Source organism: Chlorocebus sabaeus, chromosome 8 (genome assembly GCF_047675955.1).
Source record: "Chlorocebus sabaeus isolate Y175 chromosome 8, mChlSab1.0.hap1, whole genome shotgun sequence".
In the NCBI taxonomy this organism is placed as follows: domain Eukaryota; kingdom Metazoa; phylum Chordata; class Mammalia; order Primates; family Cercopithecidae; genus Chlorocebus; species Chlorocebus sabaeus.
Window position 1 is genome coordinate 107,780,439 of NC_132911.1, and position 22,505 is coordinate 107,802,943.

The 22,505-nt window shown below is 33.6% G+C and overlaps 1 protein-coding gene across 49 annotated transcripts in view; it reads left to right on the forward strand.

Annotated features, from left to right (window-relative positions):
• The window catches only part of RIMS2 (regulating synaptic membrane exocytosis 2), a 765,294-nt gene that overhangs the window by 495,448 nt on the left and 247,341 nt on the right, over positions 1-22,505 (forward strand). For 30 of the 49 annotated variants that reach the window (XM_073018262.1, XM_073018263.1, XM_073018267.1 and 27 more), the window contains 2 exons: positions 3,125-3,241; positions 12,356-12,421. In XM_073018262.1, coding sequence (XP_072874363.1) covers positions 3,125-3,241; positions 12,356-12,421 — 183 coding nt within the window. The remainder of the gene's footprint in view (positions 1-3,124; positions 3,242-12,355; positions 12,422-22,505) is intronic. The other 19 variants (XM_073018266.1, XM_073018271.1, XM_073018276.1 and 16 more) reach the window with 1 other exon arrangement.

Sequence of the window (22,505 nt, forward strand, 5' to 3'; positions counted from 1 at the left end):
ATACCGTAAATATGTGCAATGTTTACTTATCATATCAAAACATCATGTATACCATAAATATGTGCAATGTTTACTTGACAAAAAAATTTTAATGAAAATAGAGAACTAAATAAACACTGAATTTAGAAAACAGTACAGAACAATGGAGAAAGTCCTGAAGAAATATGAAGGAGGGAATTAATAAAGATTAGGGAAAAATCAGTGAAACTGAGACAAAATGAGGCACAGACAGTAAGAAAAAGAAGTGAAGATAAGAATGTTTGTTAACCCAAAAGTTAGTTATCTGAAAAGATTGGTGACATCAATACAATAAAAGGACTGTACATGAAAGATAAGCGGTATAAATAAATAAAACGTTGAAAAAGGGAAACAGCTACAGATAAGAAAAAGACTTTAAAAATAATAGTCATTATGAAATTATGTTATTAAATTTGTTAATCTAGGCAAAATGGTTAAATTTCTGAAATAGATATATTAAAATTGACACAAGAAGAAATGAAAGTTAAATAAAATAACAACCAATGTTCATGACCAGCCTGGCCAACATGGTGAAACCCCATCTCTACTAAAAATACAAAGCAATTAGCCAGGCATGGTGACAGGCGCCTGTAATCCCAGCTACCTGGGAGGCCGATACAGGAGAATTGCTTGCACCCGGGAGGTGGAGGTTGCAGAGAGCTGAGATTCTGCCATTGTACTCCAACCTGGGGAAGAAGAGTGAAACTCAGTCTAAAAAAAAAAACCAATTAAATAATAATAAAAAATAACAACCAGCAAATAGGTTGAAACAGTACCCAAAGACAAACTACTGTCTTTCCCCCATCCATCTGTAAAGAGAATTCCAGACTAAAAAGTTATTATGGGTAAGTTTTAACCAAGTATTCGAGAACTAATATCTGTTCTATACAACTGGCTCTATAAACAGATAAAGAAGGGAAGTTGCCTAATTTTTTTCTGGAACTAACATAACCTTAGTTCTAATTCTTAAAGTATAATAAAATATATATGTATTCCATTTTCTTTTTTTTTTTCAAGGACAGAGTCTCACTATGTTGCCCAGGCTAGACTCGAACTCCTGGGCTCAAGCAGTCCTCTAGGCTCAGATGCTGGGACTATGTGCCTCTGTGCCCAGCTTAAGAAGCCCATTTTAGTTATAAACATATGTAAAAAAATCTTACTTTAAGTAAATCTAACCATGAGTTTAAATCATGGCAGTGAGACACCAGAAAAATTGTTATGGTAATTCATCTTATTAATGGACTAATGGGGAAGTAAATCTTACTAGAGGCAGAAAAAGAATTTTATTGTTCAACTTCTATTCACATAAGATAGTAAACTAGAAGAAAACCACCTACACTTCGTAAAGGCTTAATAAAGCAAGCATTATAATGGAAAAACTTTAGAGGAATTTACATTAATAGCAGAAATAAGAGATGGATGTTCATTAATATTGTCACTGTTTGAAATAGTGCTTCAGGTCCTGAAAAGTGTTAAGAAAAGGAAATAAGAGATTTCAGGATTGGAAGAGAAGAGGTGAAAAATCATCATTATTTGTTAATGATAGGATTATCTACACAGGAAACCCAATATAATCAAAATATTAAAACTAATATAGGAGTTCTGCCAAATAGCTGTCTATAGATCAACTTATAAAATGAGCAATTACTAGTTGGAAAATATAATAAAATGTAAGTGCTATTCTCAAAAGTAACCCAAAGTATCTAACAATTCATGTACTAAGAATTCACAGGATCTTTTTAAGTAAGATGTAAAACTTTGGGTAAGCAATCAATGAGAGATACGCCCTATGCATGGGTAGAATTACTTCCTATAATAAAGATATCAATTTTCCATAAATTAGTTTATAAACCTAATGCCATAACAATCAAAATTTTATGTGCAAATAAAATACCAATAAATCCATTTTGAAAAAAGAAGAGGAAAATTTGCCAGCAGGCAAGAATAATTAAAACTAGGATGGAACTTGAATAACAGCAGCAAAATAGACATATCGAAGGGAATCGATAGTAAAATAATAATATATATGCATTTACAGTGATATTTATATGTGAACTTGACATATGATGATAAAGTGGCACTACAATTAATATGGAAAGGGTGGGTCCGACAGGATAGAAAAATTAACTCACCAGTGGAATAAATTAAAAACTGGACTCCTGTCTTTCATCCTACAACATGACATGCCATGTCTTAATTGTGTTTTAAAGGGCTGTTGCATGTCATCAGGGATGAGGTAAGAGTTGAAGCAAGAGATTACTTAGGTAGCTTTTTTTTCCCCTTTTTTTTGAGACAGAGATTTGCTCTTGTTGCCCAGGCTAAAGTGCAATGGTGGGATCTCCACTCACCGCAACCTCCGCCTCCCGAGTTCAAGTGATTCTTCTGCCTCAGCCACCCGAGTAGCTGGGATTACAGGCATGCACCACTACGCCTTGCTCACTTTTTATTTTTTAGTAGAGACGGGATTTCTCCATGTTGGTCAGACTGGTTTTGAACTCCCGACCTCAGGTGATCTGCCCACCTCAGCCTCCCAAAATGCTGGGATTACAGGCATGAGCCACCACACCCAGCCTAGGTAGCTATTTTTATGGCATATTCACAATAATGGTAGTTTGGACTAGAGTGGTATCAAGGGAGATGGCACAAAGTGTGCAAATTTTGACTTGTTCCCCTAAGCTCTGAACTCATGTCCAACCACCTATGAGGCATCCCTATCTGCAGTCCTATAGGTCATGTATACAAATGTGTCTAACACTGAACATATTTTCTCCATACAAATCTACTCATCCTCTTGAGCGTATTATTGAATATCAGTACTAGAGACCTGGTAGTCATCCTTTAATAACTTTGATAGTCCTTATCATATCCCCACTGTTATTAGTTTAAATTGAGCTCCTTATGCTGCATCTGTTATAGCAGTAATCTTATTTAACTGTCAACCTTCCACTGAAACTTATACCTTTAACCAGAGATGCAATTAGTGAAAACAAAATTTGGACTTCACCTTATAGTGACTTTGTCTTTTTCTACTGTGCTTTAAAATAAACCTCATTTCTTAGTGTTTCAAATGGTTTACTAAGATACTTAATAGATCTTGTTGTTTTAGTCGGAATGTGGAACAGGGGCTTCGAGGGACACGCACTACTACTGGACATTATAATACAATTAGCCGAATGGATAGACATCGTGTCATGGATGACCATTATTCTCCAGATAGAGACAGGTAAATATGATTAAATACTATTAGACCTTATTAGTAATATAATCACTGCTTTCAGGAAGGGGTTACCATAAAATGTTTTCACATATTCCTTTATCTTAGTTTCTAAAACAATGTTTTTCTGTTACAACGCTTACATTATTTCTTATGACTGCCACACTGTTAAAAATAAATAAACACAACCTTTTCTCTGGTAAGAAAAAAACAAAATTATCTTTCTCTTGCCATTTTGGTTTTTTGTTTAATCCAACCAGTTAAGTTAGTGAATCTATATAAGTGATTATAATGTTAATTATAGTGAAACCAAGATGTTTTATTTTTGTCATAACCAATTATTATATATAAATACTTTCATGAAACAAATATTTTAAAGTCTTTTACATTCATCAGAGAAATTGGTGTGACTTTTCACATATAGAAGTATTGAGACAGAGTCTGATTTGTTTAGGAAACATTTTATGATTCATGAAGAGGTTTTTCCTCATGGCTTTCAGTAAACCTTTTAAGCATCTTAAAGATTGATTGCTGTATTTGGAAGAGCTCTCTGAATTTGCTCCATTAAATGTGACAAACTTGGAAGTAACATGGTATGTTATAATGCTTACATTAACTATTATTAATATTTTTAAGTTAAGCAAATTGATAAACTCTAATTCATGCTTTGGTTATACGTGAAGTAAGTGCCATTATATTTCCCCAACTCTTCAAAGGATATGATAAAATAATGAAGGAACTCAGAAGTTCCTTTGTATGCATCCTAAACTGATTTTAGGAAGAACATTTGGGGGCTTTTAAATAAGCTGATATGAGAAATTACTGTTTACATTTATACACTTAATTTTTTTGTCTAAATTAAGATTATACTTAATTCATGCTTATAATTTCACTGTGATTTAGTATACTTCTCCAAAAGTAAAGAGGGGATATCATAGTCTTCAATAGTGTCTAACAAGTATTGGTTTTTGTGCCTGAGATCTAAGAAGAAATTATATATAAGAAGTTATTAAATTAATATTGCTTTTAGTGATAAATGAAAGTTAATGTATTTTATTTTCTTTTAATTTGCTTAACTTTTTCTTAGTAATCTATGTCTTTAGGGGTAATTACAGACATGCTACCTATAGAAGTTGATGCTTATCAAGTGCAATACTGTAATAGAAGAGTAACTATGTTGGCATGATTAGGAGTTGAAAGGAGTCATATTAGGATGAATGAAGAGGTATTTTAGTTGCCTAATAGCATTTTAATGAGCTTGATTGTTTCTGGAAATTATTTATATACCAAGTCATAAACTTCTTGTTCCTTGAAGGTTTGTTAATGGAAATGATGAGAGAGAAAATTCTGAAATGAATTTAAACTGGCTTCAATTTTATGTGAAGTTTTATTTTAATGAAAAAATGGACTTTGTTTTCTTTAAGACAAGCAAATACTGTCTAAATCTTGCAGAAAAAGATAAAATTAACATCTAGAATTATAAATAAAAATGATTGCTATCATGTAAAATGCATAATACTTTATAAATATTTAAAGGCAAATGACCCTAGGTTTAATGGCAACACAACTTCCTATTAAAGCCTAGATGATTAATCCTTGGTATTAGTTAATATGGTCATATTAGGTAATTATCATGTCAGAGAGATCCTACAATGTGCATTTTTATGTCTATCCCAATTTATGTCTACAACTGAAACGTCATTTTTTATTTAAAAAATTTATAAATCTTTTAGTTTAGCAAAAATGTTCATATAATTGTTTTCTGAAGTTTTCAAGAAAATTGATCCATGTGGTTTTTACTTCTCTTTTAGACCACTGTTGATGCCAGATCACAATTTATCTGAATTGTGAACTGCCTTAAATCCTTTTTTCAAATAAGTAAAATAGAATTTTATTTAAATAGGAATATAAAACCATTTCTAATATTATTTGATTATCTGTGTAATCATTTATTAATAGGAATTAAAAAGTTCAATATTTTATATATATAGTCTATCACATTATTAAGCAACAAGTTCTTAATTTCTGTTTTATCTTAATATTCTAAGAGTTTTGGTAATAAAATGCCTATGGGTGCATTATGATTTTTAGAAAATAAGAATACTCTAGAACTCTTACAGTGAATTTTCATGAATAGCATTTTAATCAATAATAATGTTGATTAAAAAGCCTAAGAGAATTTCCTTTGAGATAATAATAGTAATTTAGGTCTTTTGAGAGGTACAATAAATAACCTTTCTTGTCAGTAAGAATTGATGCACTGGACTAGAATGTATTTTGTTGAATGTAATATTATTTTATTGAATCTTTTTCATAGGATTTAAAACCAAATGGCCTTGATTTTGAATGCAGGATTTAACCTCTTGCTACCTGGGTCTTTGGGAAAATTAACCTCTTTGACACTTGATTTTCTTATCTGTAAAATTAGAATATCAGTATCAACTTTACTGACTTGTGTAGATTAAATGACTCGTATCAACTTTATTGAGTTGTGTAGATTAAATGACACTGCCTCCAATTGTATAGTAGGTACTGAAAATTCCTGCATTTTAAAAGGCTATATTCACTTGCAAATAATTTACATTTAATGTGCTTAGTAATCAAGAAAAAAGAGAGAGAAATCAGCCAGTTCATGTAGTGTTGTTGTTGTTTTGTTTATTTGTTTGTTTTTTGAGACAGTCTCTCACTCAGTCACCCAAGCTGGAGTGCAATGGAGTTATCTTGGCTCACTGCAACATCTGCCTCCCAGGTTCAAGCGATTCTCCTGACTCAGTCTCCCAAGTAGCTGTGCCACCATGCCCAGCTAATTTATTATTATTATTGTTGTTTTTTGTTTTTTTTTTTTTTGTATTATTAGTAGATACGGGGTTTTGCCATGTTGGCCAGCCTGGTCTCGAACTCCTGACCTCAGGTGATCCACCCGCCTCAGTCTCGCAAAGTGTTGGGATTACAGGCATGAGCCACCACACTCGGCCCATGTCGTATTTTTGTTTTGTTTTGTTTTGTTTTGTTTAAGTTTTGTATATAATGAATGTAGGGCATGAATTGGACCTTGAAAAATGGGCATGTTTATTCAGGCAACACCAAGAGCAAGGATAGACTATATTGAATGAGAAACAATGCTATTTGACATTCATTAATGGTACTTGGTTAAACTTGGGTGGTGTAAGGAGAAGATATAGTATTTATATGCTTTCTATAGGTAATATAAAAATAATTTATACATAAAATTTTTATTAGGTCTTTCTCTGCATATCTCACTGTAGTATCATTAGTCAAAATCCTATTCTGCTTTGCAAAGTAAATAGATGCTTTACAAGTAATTTAGAAACCTAGATGCTAGGACTCAGCTAAAACAAGGAATTATTAAGCATATCTTTCATCTTCTACCTCCATTCCCCCGCTTTTTATACCATTGGTTTTCCGATAGGTCCTGGTAACTGCTACAACTAGGAACATAATTCTTCCTGAGGCAGACTATGTGGCCTTAGTATTAGAAATCAGTACAAAAATTAGCCAGGCGTGGTGGCAGGTGCCTGTAATCCCAGCTACTCAGGAGGCTGAAGCAGGAGAATCACTTGAACCCGAGTGGCGGAGGTTGCAGTGAGGCGAGATCGCACCTGGGTGACAGAGTAAGACTCTGTCTCAAAAAAAAAAAAAAAAAAAAATTATTTTAAGAGCTTTTTGTTTACTTGAGTTAGTTTACTATTAGAATAAGTATAGAGTATTAGTATTTCTGTAACATGTCAGAAGTACTCCATAGTATGCATTTTTATGTCTATCCTGGAGGCCAAAATACATTAGGGGCATTTATTTCCATAGAGTATACTTTTAGTATCATAAGAATATAATTAATACTGGCAAAAGATAAATTACTTTACAAACTTTTTTTCTCCTATACATTCAATTAATAAATATATATTCTAAAAAGGAAAATGCCCCATTATATGGACCACTGGCCTACCTTACACACTCATGCTATTTCTCTATTCCTTGTCAAGAAGTCACCTACCAGAAAGTATAACACATACTCATAACTATTTCACCAAAAAGAATAGTCTCTTTTTTCCTTTCAGTTGTCAACTGTGAAGGAAACATATCTCTAATAATTTAAAATTATAAAGTAAATGAAAAAAGAAAATTCACTTTACAAAAATAATATAACATTTTATTTTACTTATTTTATTTGCTGTATTTCAGGAACATTTTAAGATAGTTAAATCATACTGAGTAGAATGTAAGGACTACAACATAAGGAAAACATTAACAATATTAAAGACACATGCCAGGCACAGTGGCTTATTCCTGTAATGCCAGAATTTTGGGAGATTGAGGCAGGCACATCACTTGAGCCCAGGAGTTCTCAACCAGTCTAGGCCATATAGTGAGACCCTATCTCCACACACACAAAAAAATAAATAATAAAATAAAGTAAAATTATCCCAGATGTGGTGGTGTGCACCTTTTTTTTATCTCAGCTACTCTGAGGTGGGAGGATTACATTAGCCCAGGGAAGTCAAGGCTGCAGAGAGCTGAGATCGCACCACTGTACTGCAGCCAGGGTGACAGAGCATGACCCTATCTCTAAATAAATAAATAAATAAATAAATAAATAAATAAATAAATGAAAATTTAAAAAGTTTTTGCATTAAGTAAGGGTTGTTGGAAACTATAGTTTTATTTAAGAATGGAATATTTTATCGCCCATTTTTGCAGTTCTTTTTTGTATGGACTAAAGTGATTCCTAAAGGGGACATTCGGCTAATTTAATATAGTAAAAGAACAATTCATTATAAATAGAATTTTGTGTTGTCTTTTTTTTTCTTTTGAGACGGAGTCTTGCTCTGTCCCCCAGGCTGGAGTGCAGCGGCGCAATCTCGGCTCACTGCAACCTCCGCCTCCTGGGTTCATGCCGTTCTCCTGCCTCAGCCTCCCAAGTAGCTAGGACTATAGGCGCTCGCCACTACGCCCGGCTAATTTTTTGTATTCTTTAGTGGAGACGGGGTTTCACCATGTTAGCCAGAATGGTCTCGATCTCCTGACCTCGTAATTCACCCGCCTTGGCCTCCTAAAGTGCTGGGGTTACAGGCGTGAGCCACCGCGCCCGGCCTTGTGTTGTCTTTAAAGATTCTATTGCTTAAGAATCCAGTGTCTAGAAATTGGATTAGTAATCTAGTTTAATACTTTAAATAGTAATTTTTTATCATGAGCCTTAGAATCTATGACTTCTTTATTTTGTTTTTGCTTTTTAAAAGTTAGTAAATATATTGTTTTTCTGTTTTTTTCTTTTACAGTGATTTACTGCTCAGATTGGACTAACTGCAGTTTTAATATAACTTACTTTATTTGTTTAAGTCATTATGCATATTTAAGGCACTATGCATACTTATTGCTCAAATTTTATAATGTCCATTAATTTTGGAAAAAAAGTAAATATGGTTCAGTGGAGAAGTGTAATATGTTTTAAGGTTGTACCAAGTGGATGCAGCAAAGGACTTTGAGTATGGCTATGGACCTTAGGTAGATTTTAGAGGGCTTACTAAAACACAAGGGTAAATTTTGTAAAATGTTCATGCATGAGTTTTATAGTTTTCAACAAAACCTCAAAGATGGTCATGACCAGATAATGTTAAGAACTAACATGACTAGAGACAGAAAAGAATAATAAAATAAACTGATGCTTGATAAAGGTGATTCTTGCTTAATGGCTGCTTTGGCTTTATAGGGACAAAGTTAATTATAAGACTCTTCAAGGAAACTATTAGAAATTGGATGATTATATATATATATGTTTTATAAATTTATAAATTTTAACAAGCTTTGAAGTTTACATATTTTCTGTTATTCTTAAGTAATTTTGGAGAAAACCTATTCCTTTTAAAGCAGTAAAGCCCAACATCACAACTGTTGGGTATTATTTCTCTTCTTCATAAAGCTATGAATACTTTTTTAAATATTTTCTTACATAGGCTCATAATCTTCCAGAAATTGAGTTAGTAATCTAGTTTAATACTTTGAATAGTAATTTTTTATCATGAGACTTAGAATCTATGACTAGAATGTTTCTATAATTATATGAACCACTGCTGTTTTTTGAGAGAAGGTTCATCATGAGAACAGTATAATTTGGATTTTACTTTTAAGTGCAATCCAAAATATACTTGAATGGGTCAGCCATTGTGCACAAAGATTTAAAACAGACATTATCCTGGTCTAGCTGGACAAATTATCATATATCAACTAATTTTAAAATGTTGAAGCCTGTGTGGCAGAAGGATAATAATATTGGAACAGATTGGAGAAAAAATTACTTGATCGGGTGAACTGGAAAAGGCATTACAGAGAAGCTGGACTTCAAAAGTTGAATAAGACTGTGAAAAGTGAAGCAGTGGAGATGGAGAATGGTGGGCATTCTTGACAGAATGATGAACATGAACAAAGTCTGGAGTCAGGAAAACACATGATAATTTAGAGAATCTTAGGTAGTCTGTTGTACCTAGATAAGAGGTAGTGGTATGGGGAATGGAAAGGGGTAGAAGATGAAGATTGAAAGTAGTTTAGAACTTTTAGGGAATTTATACTTGTTTTTTGATATCAGGAACCAGTGAAGGATTTTTAGTGAGGTACCGATATGATCAGAAAGCATAATATGCAAATAAACTTCTGTAGACAGGATGAAGATTGGATTGAGTCAAGGGAAGACTGGGGTCTGAAGGTAGGAAGACCTAAGAGAGGGTTGTTTCAATAGGCATAGTAAACCTGATTTAAGGTGGTGGCAAGACAAAAGGTAAAGGAGAGAAATCTGAGTTATTCAGGCATCAGAACAAGCAAGGTTTGTAAATCAATTGAATGTGAAAAATGAGGAAATGGAGGAGTTAAATTCTGAGACTGTAAAACTTGGTTTATTAAATAAATATTTTAATCCTTAGTTGAAGTTCGAATTGCAAGAGATTACAAAAAGAGGAATAGCTGAAGTATTATATTAAGTTCCAAAGGGAGATTAAAGAATTATATTAGAAATTAGAAGGGACTTCAGAGATGATGGAGTCCTATGTTTTGTAGCAGTACCTGAGAGACTACTATGACAGGTAAAAATGAGGCTAAATGGATAAGGATCTAGGCTTCTTACTCTCTTTAGCCAGCATCATTCTGATATTATTTGATTACTGTATATTGATTCTATACCAAATTTTGTTTGGAAAAAAGTGATCTGCTAAAAAAAAAAAAAAAAGAGTTTGAAAACCACTGCTTGAACCTCCTCATTTCACAAATTGGCACCAATGTCCAAATAGGCAAAGGGTATTGTTCCAGTCTCACAATGAACATGTGTTTTCCTGAAGTGTCTACCTGTCACTAAAGCATTATGTGGAGAGCCCAGAAGCAGATGGAAAAGTGTTGTGCCACCCAAAGAATAATCAGTTATAAAGCAGAGTTACTGTTTACACCATAAAAACAATTGCATTACTTAGAAAGAATGTGTTGGAATATAAGATCAGGAAATGAATCTTGGCAAACCACTGCCTCTCTACAGAGAAAGGAAATCCAGTACATTAAATGCATGAAGAACCAGTCATATAGGTGAGAGACCAGGCTACATATACAAATGTGTTAAGAGCCTGAGTTTTGAATTAAGAAAGCCCTGAGTTTGAAACCCAGTCCTGCCACTTACTATATAGCTCTGAACAAGCACTCACAGCCTCAGTTTATCTGTCTGTGCAAAAGTGGGAATAGTAGAACCTACCTCAAAGAGTTGTTATGAGAAGTAAATGAGATAATGTAGGCAAAGCTTTTAATGGTGTACTTGGCATATAGTTCATTGTTAAATAAATACTATGTTTAATAGCCAAAGAGGTTTTGGAAACCAAAAAAGGAGAGAGTATTAAAAAATAGAGGTTTGAAAATCAATGTCTAATACCAAAGGTAAGTGGACTATGATGAGGATTAAGAGGAGAAGAAAGAATTTTGGGGGGATTTCACATTCGTAAGGTAGCTTCGAGAGTGTGGTAGAAGCAGAAGTCAAATTACAGTAAGCTTAAAGCATGAAAGCAAAATCTGGCAGAGGTGGCAAGAATTGTAGGTGTGAATTTTAAGATGTTCTATATTGATAAGAAAATGAGCGAGATGCAGTGGCTTGAACGGAAGGAAAGATTAGCAGGGGTTTTATTTTTAGGGTTAAGTGCAGTTGAGGAAGGGAAGGCAGAAGAGAATAATAAATGAAGCAAGGTCATATGGGAAGCAGGATTACAAGTAGAGGTATCTCTTTAGGTGCAGAAGACAAGGACAAGTGAAGATTTAAATGTATGTTTACTTTAGAGATAGAATTGTGGAAGTTGAGAGAGTTCAAAGTTCATTTCCATTGTTTATGGAAATATAATGATAAACTCCTAAGATCAATTGTTTTAGTATTAAAGGTTCTAAGAAAGTAGGAAATTTTAAATTAGTGCTTTGGAAAGAAGAGATGGGTAAAAGATCAGTGTGCTATTGAATTGCCTATGGTAGTTATGAGGCAAGAAAGGTAGCAAAGCCAACAGCATGTAATACATAATACATAATAAACATAGTGAATGGAAAAATGAATGACATCCAATAAATTTAATAAATACAATTAATAATCAAATAAAAGTAATCTGGATCAGTTTGCTCTTAATTAAATGGAATTGTTAAAGCCCTTTATAGTTATTTTTAATTATCAATAATTAAAAGAGAAATAGTTACCTTATAAATTTCCCAACGTTTATAAGTATTTGAAATTACTTCATTTATTATTTCCTTCTTAAACTTTCTGCTTATTTTATTTTCTCATCTCATCTTTCCTCCTAAAAAAATGGTAAAGCATCTCTATCATATAACATATTCTAGATGGTGCTAAAGATGTTTGAGTAATAATTGATAATGTTATATTTTTGTTGCATTTTATTTTAAAATATTTAGAATATTTTAACCTTTGGCACTGTCATATTACAATGAACACTGGGAGGAAGGGGCAAGCTTTCCAATAACAGTTTCCATTTGTTTTGCTTACTATCTGCCTATCTTTTTAAATCTCACTTTTTAAATTAAACTATACTTTTTTCACTTCTTTCTTGAGTCTTATTTATATTCTTGTTTCTGCCATGCTTGCAGTCATTTTCTTACTCTACCTCGCTCCAGATACAGTCAGACCATTGACCATCATCACAGGGATGACAGGTATATTTTTCTTACAATTGAGTCTGTTTGTGGAATTGCTTGTGCCTGTGTATTGATATGATATAGGTCACTTTTATTTCTGTTTTTATGTATATACATACATGGTTGTTAATGAAATACAGAAATATCACCCATATAAAATAACATGAAATAAAACATATTAACTAATTGTAGTAGGATATCAAAAATACAGTGTCCCTTTTGTAAATTAGGATCATCTCTTTGGTGATTCTAAAAATTTAGTTCACCAGGAATTATGGTTAACTCTCTATTATCCATAAAGATAGAATAACAGTATTCTCTTTAAATTAACTCCAATTGACTACTCACCTTCCTCAGCAGAGTCCATAATTAGGTATTTAGATGGCATAGGTCTTGAAAACTCACTTTTCCACCTCACTACTCCAGAGTAGAGGAATCTGTCCTTGAAGTGCTTAGGTTGAACTGATTTGTTTGTGGTTACCTTGTCGGAGGTGGCTGTAATCTACTCCTTTGTCATAGTAGGTAATCCATATCTGCAGAGAATACTGAGTCTGTGAGAAAACACTTGTTCATTTCTACCCTACCACCATTTCTCTTTCCAAAGTGGGAATTTGCAGTGAATCATAGATAGTACAGCTACAATGCCTTAAGGAAATATAATTTACATTGGAGGGAAATCTCAGTTTCCTGGCATGTAACAGCAAGAGGGATTAACTAGAAAGAGAGGTTAATTAGAAAGAAAAGGGAGAGAAGATCTCTAAAATTTGAAAAGTTCTCAAGGCTGTATGAAGATTTAGAGATTTGAGCCAGTGACAACATTTGAGATCCTTTAGGTAAAGAAATAATGTGGTGGAAGGCTTAGCTAGTATAAATTAGGAATTATGTGCCATGGTTGGTCACCTTGACTATTGTTTCTAAGTGATTCGGAGTTATGTGTGACTTCCTTCATCCCTATGAAATTAACTAAGAGTCGATAATAAAAGAGTTTATAAAAATTATTAAAAACTAATGAGTAAAGTTATAAGTATTTTATTTATATGGGTAAAGGTGAAAGGAAACATAAGAGATAATAGCAACTGCAATTTACTAATAACTTTTGTAATATCTTTCAGCAAATATAATTGAAATTTAGTGCCTTCCAGTTTATTATATGATAATGGTTATTGCTATATTTAATTTTCTTTTGCAATTTTTTACTTTTTTGTTATTCTGTTTCAATCCTAGTTATCTTTTGTTGTTTTTTGTTTTTACTGTTGCTATATATTACATTCCCATTATTTTTTACTTTCAGTAATTATACATTTACTTTACAAAAATATGGAAAAGTAGTTATGTAACTGTATTTTGATAATTGGCTAAAACCTTTTTAAAGGTGGGTGATATACACGAATGAGACATTACTGATTATAGACTTACTCTATATACTCTGGTGTCTCTTCATTTCATTCTAAGTTAAAATCATATCACATCACTTTTTCAATAGTTTGTATTTTCTTAGTTATCAACAAATAGGTTGTTTGCTTTATGTTACTTAGTTTCTCCATTCACCAATGCAGCTAGAATTAGTTCTTGATCATCTCAATTTTGCACTTTTCCCCAGATTCTCAACTTCAGCCTAATTGGCCCATTTTGAAGAAGACATTTATGAATTGTCTTTTGGTGCCACAGTTTGGTTTGTGCTGAGGAAACAGAGATCATTAATGTTTATATTGAAATGTAACATGGAAAAATCTGTTTCCACAAGCAAGTTATCAAATATCTAATGTAGGATTTACTATGTATATTTACATGTATATGTAATATTTATTTTATATGTATTAAAGTATTTGCCTTGCCCTAGGACAACAGAAATTCTTGAGGGTCTAAGTCTAGTGACCTAGACAATATGGGTGGAACTCGTAAGAATGAAGTTCCTTAGTTTTTTTTTTTTAATATTTTGTACCCATTAACCAACCGCTCTTCATCTCCTTCTCTCTACTATCCTTCCCAGTCTTTGGTAACTACCATTCTATTCACTGCCTCCCTGGGATCAATTTTTTAGCTCCCACATATGAGTGAAAACATGCAATATTTGTCTTTCTGTGCCTAGCTTATTTCATTCAATATAATGTCCTCCGTTTTCATTCATCTTGCTAATCATCAATTTCATACATGATTTTATTCTTTCTTTTTTAGCTGATACTACATTGTGTGTATATATATCACATTTTCTTTATGCATTCATTTGTTGATGGGCACTTAGGTTGATTCCATATCTTGGCTATTTTAAATAGTGCTGTAGTGAACATGGGAGTGCAGGTATCTCTTCAATATACTGATTTCCTTTCTCATGGATATATACCCAGCAAAGGGACTGCTAGATCATATGGTAGTTCCATTTTTAGATTTTTAAGAACCTCCATACTGTTTTCTATACTGGTTGTATTAATTTATATTTCCACCAGCAGTGTACGAGCATTCCTCTCCAGCACTTGTTATTTTCAGATTTTTTTTTATAATAGGCATTTTAACCTGGGTGAAATGATGTCTCATTGTGGTTTTGATTTGCATTTCTCTGATAATTAGTGATGTTGAGCATTTTTTTATATACCTGTTGGCCATTGTATGTCTTCTTTTGAGAAATGTCTATTCAAATATTTTATCCATTTAAAAAATCAGATTATTATTGTTATTTTGTGCTATTGAGTTCCTTATATATTCTGGTTATTAATCCCTTGTTGAGTGAATAGCTTGCAAATATTTTCTTCCATTCTGTAGGTGTCACTTCACCTTGTTTATTGTTTTCTAAGCTGTACAGAAGCTTTTTACCATGATAGAATCTCATTTGTCAATTTTTGCTTTGGTTGCCTGTGTTTTTGAGGTCTTACTCAAGAAATCTTTGCTAGATAGAAGGAGTAAAATCTAGTGTTCAATAGCACAGTCAGGCAACTATAATTAACAATAACTTGCTGTATATTTTAAAATATCTGGAAGAGAAGATTTGAAATGTTCCCAACACAGTGAAATGTAAATGTTTGAAGTGATATATATCCCAATTACCCAGATTTGATCATTACATATTGTATGTTTGTATCAAAATGTAACAGTACCCCATAAATATGTATAACTATTATGTATCCATAATTTTTAAAAAATATTAGCTTTCTCCTAATTTTACTACATACAAATGAATGTGTATTAGTTACAACACAATGTAATAACATGACATCCTTGAATCTACTACCCAAACCAAGAACCAGGACATCTAATTATGTATCTCACATTTCCCTGCACTCTCCTTGCCTATTATATCCCTGTGCCTCTTTCACAGAAGTAATAAATGCTATGTTGAGTTTGCAGTGTAACTTCCTCTTTTTTTACTTTTTTTTAAGGGACTTTGATCATTTGTTATTTACTCTACTAACTTTCTAAGTTTCTCATCCTTCTGACCTCCATCCCAATCCACTTTGAGATTCTTGGGCTGATCTTTTTTGGACATGTGTTGAACATGTGAATGCTGACCTAGTAATCTATCCATTTTCCTGTATTTATTTCTGTAATGTTTTGTGCTTGTTATTTTTATATCTTGTACCTTTGTGTGTAATGCAAGTAAATACAACCACCCACTACCCTTCCTTGTTGCTGTTGTTTGTTGACCTCTTAGTAATATCATTTTATTCATGGATGATTTTAGAACCTGGCTTTAGTCTTCCTCAACATCACAATTCCTGCCATCAAGCCAGAGTAATGTCAGCATTTACCTCAATAGTGTATTTAGCACCCACTCACTTCCTTAACTTTCTCTAATGTAGTGAGCTTTATCTCCAGTTCTACTTTGGTCAGTCACTCTCATGACCATACTTCACATTTTATTATCAGTAGAAATGGTTCTAGCTCTGAAATCTTAATTTGAATACTACGCTCTTGGACTCCATGATTGCACACTTTTTTTCTTATTGTTTCATTAAGTTATTTCTACTTCACTTGTTCTTCTGTCTCAGTAGAGAATACTACTCTCTTGACCCCTTTATTTTCTTGCTGTTAGCCTCCATCTTTCTTTATCTACTTACATATCCAGAAGTTGAATCCATTCTCAGAAATATCCTCAATGCTGTTGCTACATTGTTCTTCTTTTACGTATTTAACAAGGTTCAAACCTGGATTACTTTCTTTCTCTTGTAGAATGGTTTTTGGACTAGATTATCCAAATTCTTACTTACTTGAGTCAAAATAATTGACCACTTAAAAGTGGACAATAAAAAGTAACTTTTTCATTGAGAGCTGTGGGGAAAAAAAAGTAGCATCAGTATCTAAGTATTCAGTTCTCTAGCCTCGGTTTCAAGGTAGCATATACTTGCAACTGGAAATTGTTTCCTAGGAATAAAATATGTGTTAATAGCTTCAATTGGGCCATAGTTTGGCTATATGATATCTGGAACTTTCTAAATAAATGGGATGAATGCAGTAAATTCAACATGACATCTCCAGTTATGCCCACTCCATTAGAAGAAGCTGGACTTTCACTGGTCTACCGTAGTGTATAACATGAAAAATTATGAGGACTATCTCTTTTGGAACAGAAGAATAGAGACTTAAATAATGTTTGCTAAGCTTTTTTTATATTACTTCAAGAGACAATATTAATTAACAATAGAAATCAAAGCAAGTCTTCTGGCCAGGTTATGCTAACTAGTATGAAATAATATTTGGTTCATTGTGCCTTTTAAAATTCACTCATTTAAACAAACATGTTTAGGATGGATATCATGTTACCCTTTATTAATATCTCTATTAAAATATACCCTTTATTTTAATAAATATAACCTTTTTTAACATTTACCTTTGTATCCTACTTATTTTTCTAGTATTCATCCCTGCTTAGAGCTATACACAACATATTAAGGAACTACTAACATCTATTGTGGGCAGCTAGATTTTTATGTAAAGTGTCATGGAAGAGACAACAACTCAGCTGTATCTTAAAGAATAAATAGGAATTATTTAGATTCATGTGGAGATGAGGGAGGATGTTTGTGACATTTTAAAGAAATGTATGAACAGGGTGACAGAAGTAATAAATATCGTATTTTAGAATTGTTGTAACATTATTCGCAAGGCAGGAAATAGGAAGAAATGAATCTGGAGTATAGAGCGGGTTTCACTTATGAAGAATCTCTTGTTTATTATTATTATTATTATTATTGAGACGGAGTCTCACTCTGTCGCCAGGCTGGAGTGCCAATGGCAGATCTTGGCTCACTGTAACCTCCACCTCCCAGGTTCAAGCGATTCTCCTGCTTCAGCCTCCTGAGTAGCTGGGATTACAGGCATGTGCCACTGCATCTGGCTAATTTTTGTATTTTTAGTACAGATGGGTTTTCCCCATGTTGACCAGGCTAGTCTCAAACTCCTGACCTCAGGTGATCTGCCCACTTCGGCCTCCCAAAGCGCTGGGATTACAGATGTGAGCCACCATGACCAGCCTGAAGAATCTTATATACTCTTCATAAATTTTAAGGCACTTAGATCAAAGACTGTAGGTTCTAGAGGTACCTTGAAGGGATTTAATTAGGAATAGTGATAACAAGCTTGTTCACCTTAGAGTACCTACTTACAGACTATGTGAATGATTGATTTGAAGAGAAAAAATGAAAAGAGAGACATGTAGTAGGTGGAAGAACAGAGAGAAAATAGTGGTTTTAATAAACTAAAATTAGCAATACTTGATAAATAATGGAATTTGGATTTTGAGAGAGTGCAGAGTCATGAAAAATTCCCAGTCTTATACCTTGGATAACTAGATTCATAAGGTACCTTAGCAGGGTCCAGGTGGGTTCTTAGGGGGGGAATCAGTTTAGGTGTGAGACAAGTTCAGTTTTGGAATTACTGAGAAAGCTAAGAGGAAATGTCTAGCAAAGAATAAAGTAAACAATTTTAAAACTTGAAGTTGCCTAAGCTACACAGAGTAATTTCAGAGTAAATTCACTACTAATGGTAAGCAGTCATAAAAAGTAAGTGAAGTCAGTCTGAGAAACAACCCATGAACTGAGGGGTTAGAAGTTTTTCCCTGCCTGAGGAACATTATCATTAAGTGGCAGAGGGAGGAAGAGGAACTTCTCAGCTACATAAAGAAGAATGAGAAAAGTGGAATGACAAGAGCTAAAGGAATAGTTTCAAGAAGAAAGTAATAACATTACAGTAAAAATAATGAATGAAAAATGCGTGTTGGATATGTCAAGTGAGGTGTCATGGATGACTTTAGGGTAATTTTAGAAGGAAGGTGAGGGGGGGAAAAAGCAGGTTGCAGTAGCCTAAGTATGACCAGGAGATAAGAAAATGAACTTATCAAGAAAGTGTGAAGGAGAAGAATTAGATAGCATATGTGATATCAAAAGATGTTTATTTCCCTTCAATTAGGAAATATGTCCATGTGTTCACACACTGGAGCAAAGGATGTTTTAGAGAAAGATAAGTCAAAAATACAGAAAAAAAGAGAGAATGATTGGAAGAAGAGTCTTAGGAGACTCTTAGGAGAGGTAGGAAGTAATCAGACTAAACACACAGGTGGATTTTGTGAGCAGAAAGAAACTCTTATTTACCACTGAGGCAGGAAGAAAATAGATGGGAGAAGTGAAGCTAAGTAAAAGGATGCTAATAGAGAGAAATCAAGTTAGTTATTAAACCATTGTGAGTGTTTTAATGACTGTGTGAGTAGGAAGATTGGTTAGAAGGGAATCTTGAGTGTTTTATGGGAGTGGTTCAGATGATCAGTCATAGAGTCCAGGGTGGATAAGGAAAGAACAAAGGCAAAGATAGTGATATACACTAGCAGGAATTTGTGGGACTGATGCCAGAATAAAGTAAGGATTATTGAAGTCTTGAAAATCTGGAGATTGGGGTTCATGATTGTTCAATGATTTTCTGCCTTTGCATTGAAATCTCTAGCACTACCATAGTCAGTCCCTAAAATTAGCAATGACTAAGGGATAGTGATTGGAAGTTGGATAGATAATAGCAACCTGTATTAATAATGAACGTTACTGCCAAGTGGAATGCTTAAGAGAAATAAGGACTATGTCCATTATGGTTCAGAGGGTAATAGTCAGAAGTGTCTTTAGGGAGCCAGCTTCCCCTCCTGGATTCCTGGACTGTGAAATGTGAAAGAATAAGTAGCTTCTGCAGATGAAGGCTACAATGGAAGCAGAGGCTACACAGTTGAACTAAATGTTATTTGAGGCAGGAATATGCAAAAACCATCCTGCAGGAAGGTTGATGTTTAAGAAAGTTTATTAATAATGGAATAAGGGTTCTCAAAAATACAAAAGAGAATTAGAAGATATTAAGAATGATACAGAAGAGAGAATAGGAAATGAAGAATTTAGGGAGAAGAAGATACCAGGGGGCAGTGGGGATTGCCTTTTACTTGATAGCCAAGAATCACAGAGATAAGATAATTGAATAGAACTGATTAAATTAAAATATTCTAAGTTAATTGTCAGTTGTTGTAATACCAGAACTGGCTGAGGGTCCCTGGAAAGGTTTGACCTGTGTCCAGATTAATGATGAGGGCTGCTATGAAGTTTGAAGAGAGGCAATGATGGTCTTATCTCAAGATGGGTATCATAACTAGAACCCTGGTTAAAGAAAGGATTCTGACAAAGCTAGTGGAGTCATGGTTCTACACATAGACTGTTTTCTTAAAGATTCCCTACATGGAAGGTAGTGCTGAGTGCTCTTAGTCAATGTGATGTAAGCCAATAACACACTTTCCCAACTGCTATCATTTTTAATATTAGTTTCTCTACATTACCATTCATCTTCTGTCCTCTTACAACTGTTTTGTTCTCCATCAAAACTAACTTCTTCTTACATTTCTGACTCTAGCCTGTCTTAGTTTCTGTGGAATTTTCCTGCATTTATTATTTCTTGTTTCTGTTGTATTTCAATCTTTCTTCCTTTACTGATTTTATTTCTCCTCAAATTACTGTTGAAGTGGTCTTAATAATACCTTCCGGCCGGGCGCGGTAGCTCACGCCTGTAATCCCAGCCCTTTGGGAGGCCGAGGTGGGTGGATCACCTGAGGTCGGGAGTTCGAGACCAGCCTGACCAACATGGAGAAACCCCATTTCTACTAAAAATACAAAATCAGCTGGGCATGATGGTGCATGCCTGTAATCACAGCTGCTCAGGAGGCTGAGGCAGGGGAATCACTTGAACCCGGGAGGTGCAGGTTGCAGTGAGTTGAGATGGCACCATTGTACTCCAGCCTGGGCAACAAGAGCAAAACTCCTCAAAAATAAAAATATAAATAAACTATAATAATAATAATACCTTCTTTCTTCAAGCTAACTTGAGAGTGGTCTATTTCTCTCTCTCTCTCTTTTTACTTAAGTCAGATATCTCGAGTATGTGTTTTTACATATGCTTCCTTCACTCCTTCATCAGCTCCTAAGCCTTAACCTTCTACAGTTTGACTTCTGCTTCCAGTGCTTTACTGATATTATAGATATAAATATATATATTTGGGTTTGGGTTTTTGTGTGCACCTTTTTTGAACTATTTCATTTCTGTTAATAGATCATCATTTCATTTCTGAGGCTGAAAATTTAAAAGGTTTTTTTAATATTTAATTTATATGGTGATTTGTCTAACATTTTTGAGAGAAAAAAAATCCCTACTATCAAAGAAAACACAGTTCAGTGAAATTAGCAGGCTTAGAATAAAGACAGCCCAGTTCAAGTTCCAGCCCAGAAAACATCAAATTCTGTGAATTCGTCCAAGCTTCTATAAGCCTTAGTTTGCTCATTTCTAAAGTGAGAGAGTTTGGATTATATAACTTCTGAGATTCTTTCTATCGCTAATACTGTTTGCATGCTTCTGAATATTATGTATGTTCTCTATATTTTATATTCTATATTTTGTATATTGTGATTTGTAATGTTTGTCATTCATACCTTCTTCTCTGTTTCCACCCTTATTACTACAAGTCAGAGCCTTTTCCTAATCTAGCTCATTCTCTGCACTACCATTGAATTATTCTTCTTAATTTATTACTTGGAAATTACCTTTGTTCAGAAGTTTTTCTTATTACTCTCATTGAAAATTAAACTGTTTAAACCTCTTAACTAGGCATTAAAAATTGTCATAAATTGATTCCGATCTAATTTTTTAGCTAACATTTTACCATATTCTACTTTGTTATTCCTAGCCTTTCCATTTGACTATTTTATCTTCCATCATCTGTGTGTCTGCTGAAATTTCCCCATCTGTTCATGCATGCTGTTCATCTTTTTTACTACAGTCTTTACCATATCAAGCAGACTTATTTCAGATTCCCCATTTGATAGTTTCAACACCTATACTATCTCTTAGTCTGCCTCTGTTGGTGGCTTTGTCCTTGACAGGTGGGCCTTATTTGTCATGCTTTTTGTGTTTCAAATAAATTTGTGTTGAATGTTGAGATCGTATCATCAGTAATGATTGAGGCCGATAGTATTTATGCTTGAAAATGAGCACAACTTTTGTTCTGTTAGTTGGGGAGTTGGGGAGCATTAAGCAATCTTCAGACTGCTACATCTGAGTATGAGATTTGAACTGGTACTATAAAGTGACCACTGCTGGCAGCAGGCAACAGTGCATTTGAGAGATTTGCATTATACCCATTTCTCTATCCACATAAAAACAGCAAAACAAGAGGAATGCTGGTGAATTGTTCAAAATTGATCAGTGAAACTACTGAATCTGTATTCTAGCTTGAGAGCCATACCTCATCAGATATACTGATATAATACAATAGCAATTCATAACTATATTGTTTAGAGATATACCTTTAAAATGTTTGCTATTTTATGGAATCTGAGAATCTGGGAAGTCATAATCAAGATCAATAACTTGGTGGAATAACTTTAATTTTTACGTTTGACAAATCATTATTAAATTTGAACATTCATTGAATATGGGAACTACCTATTTCATAAAAATAAGGATTTTACAGGTAAGATGTAATATTATCTCTCAGTATTCTTAAAATTTATATTTTAAAGATGTATTAATTTGTTCTGCATTAATTATGCTGGGTAAATAATCCTGCTTTGTGGTTTTGTTTCTGTTACTTTTTAAATAA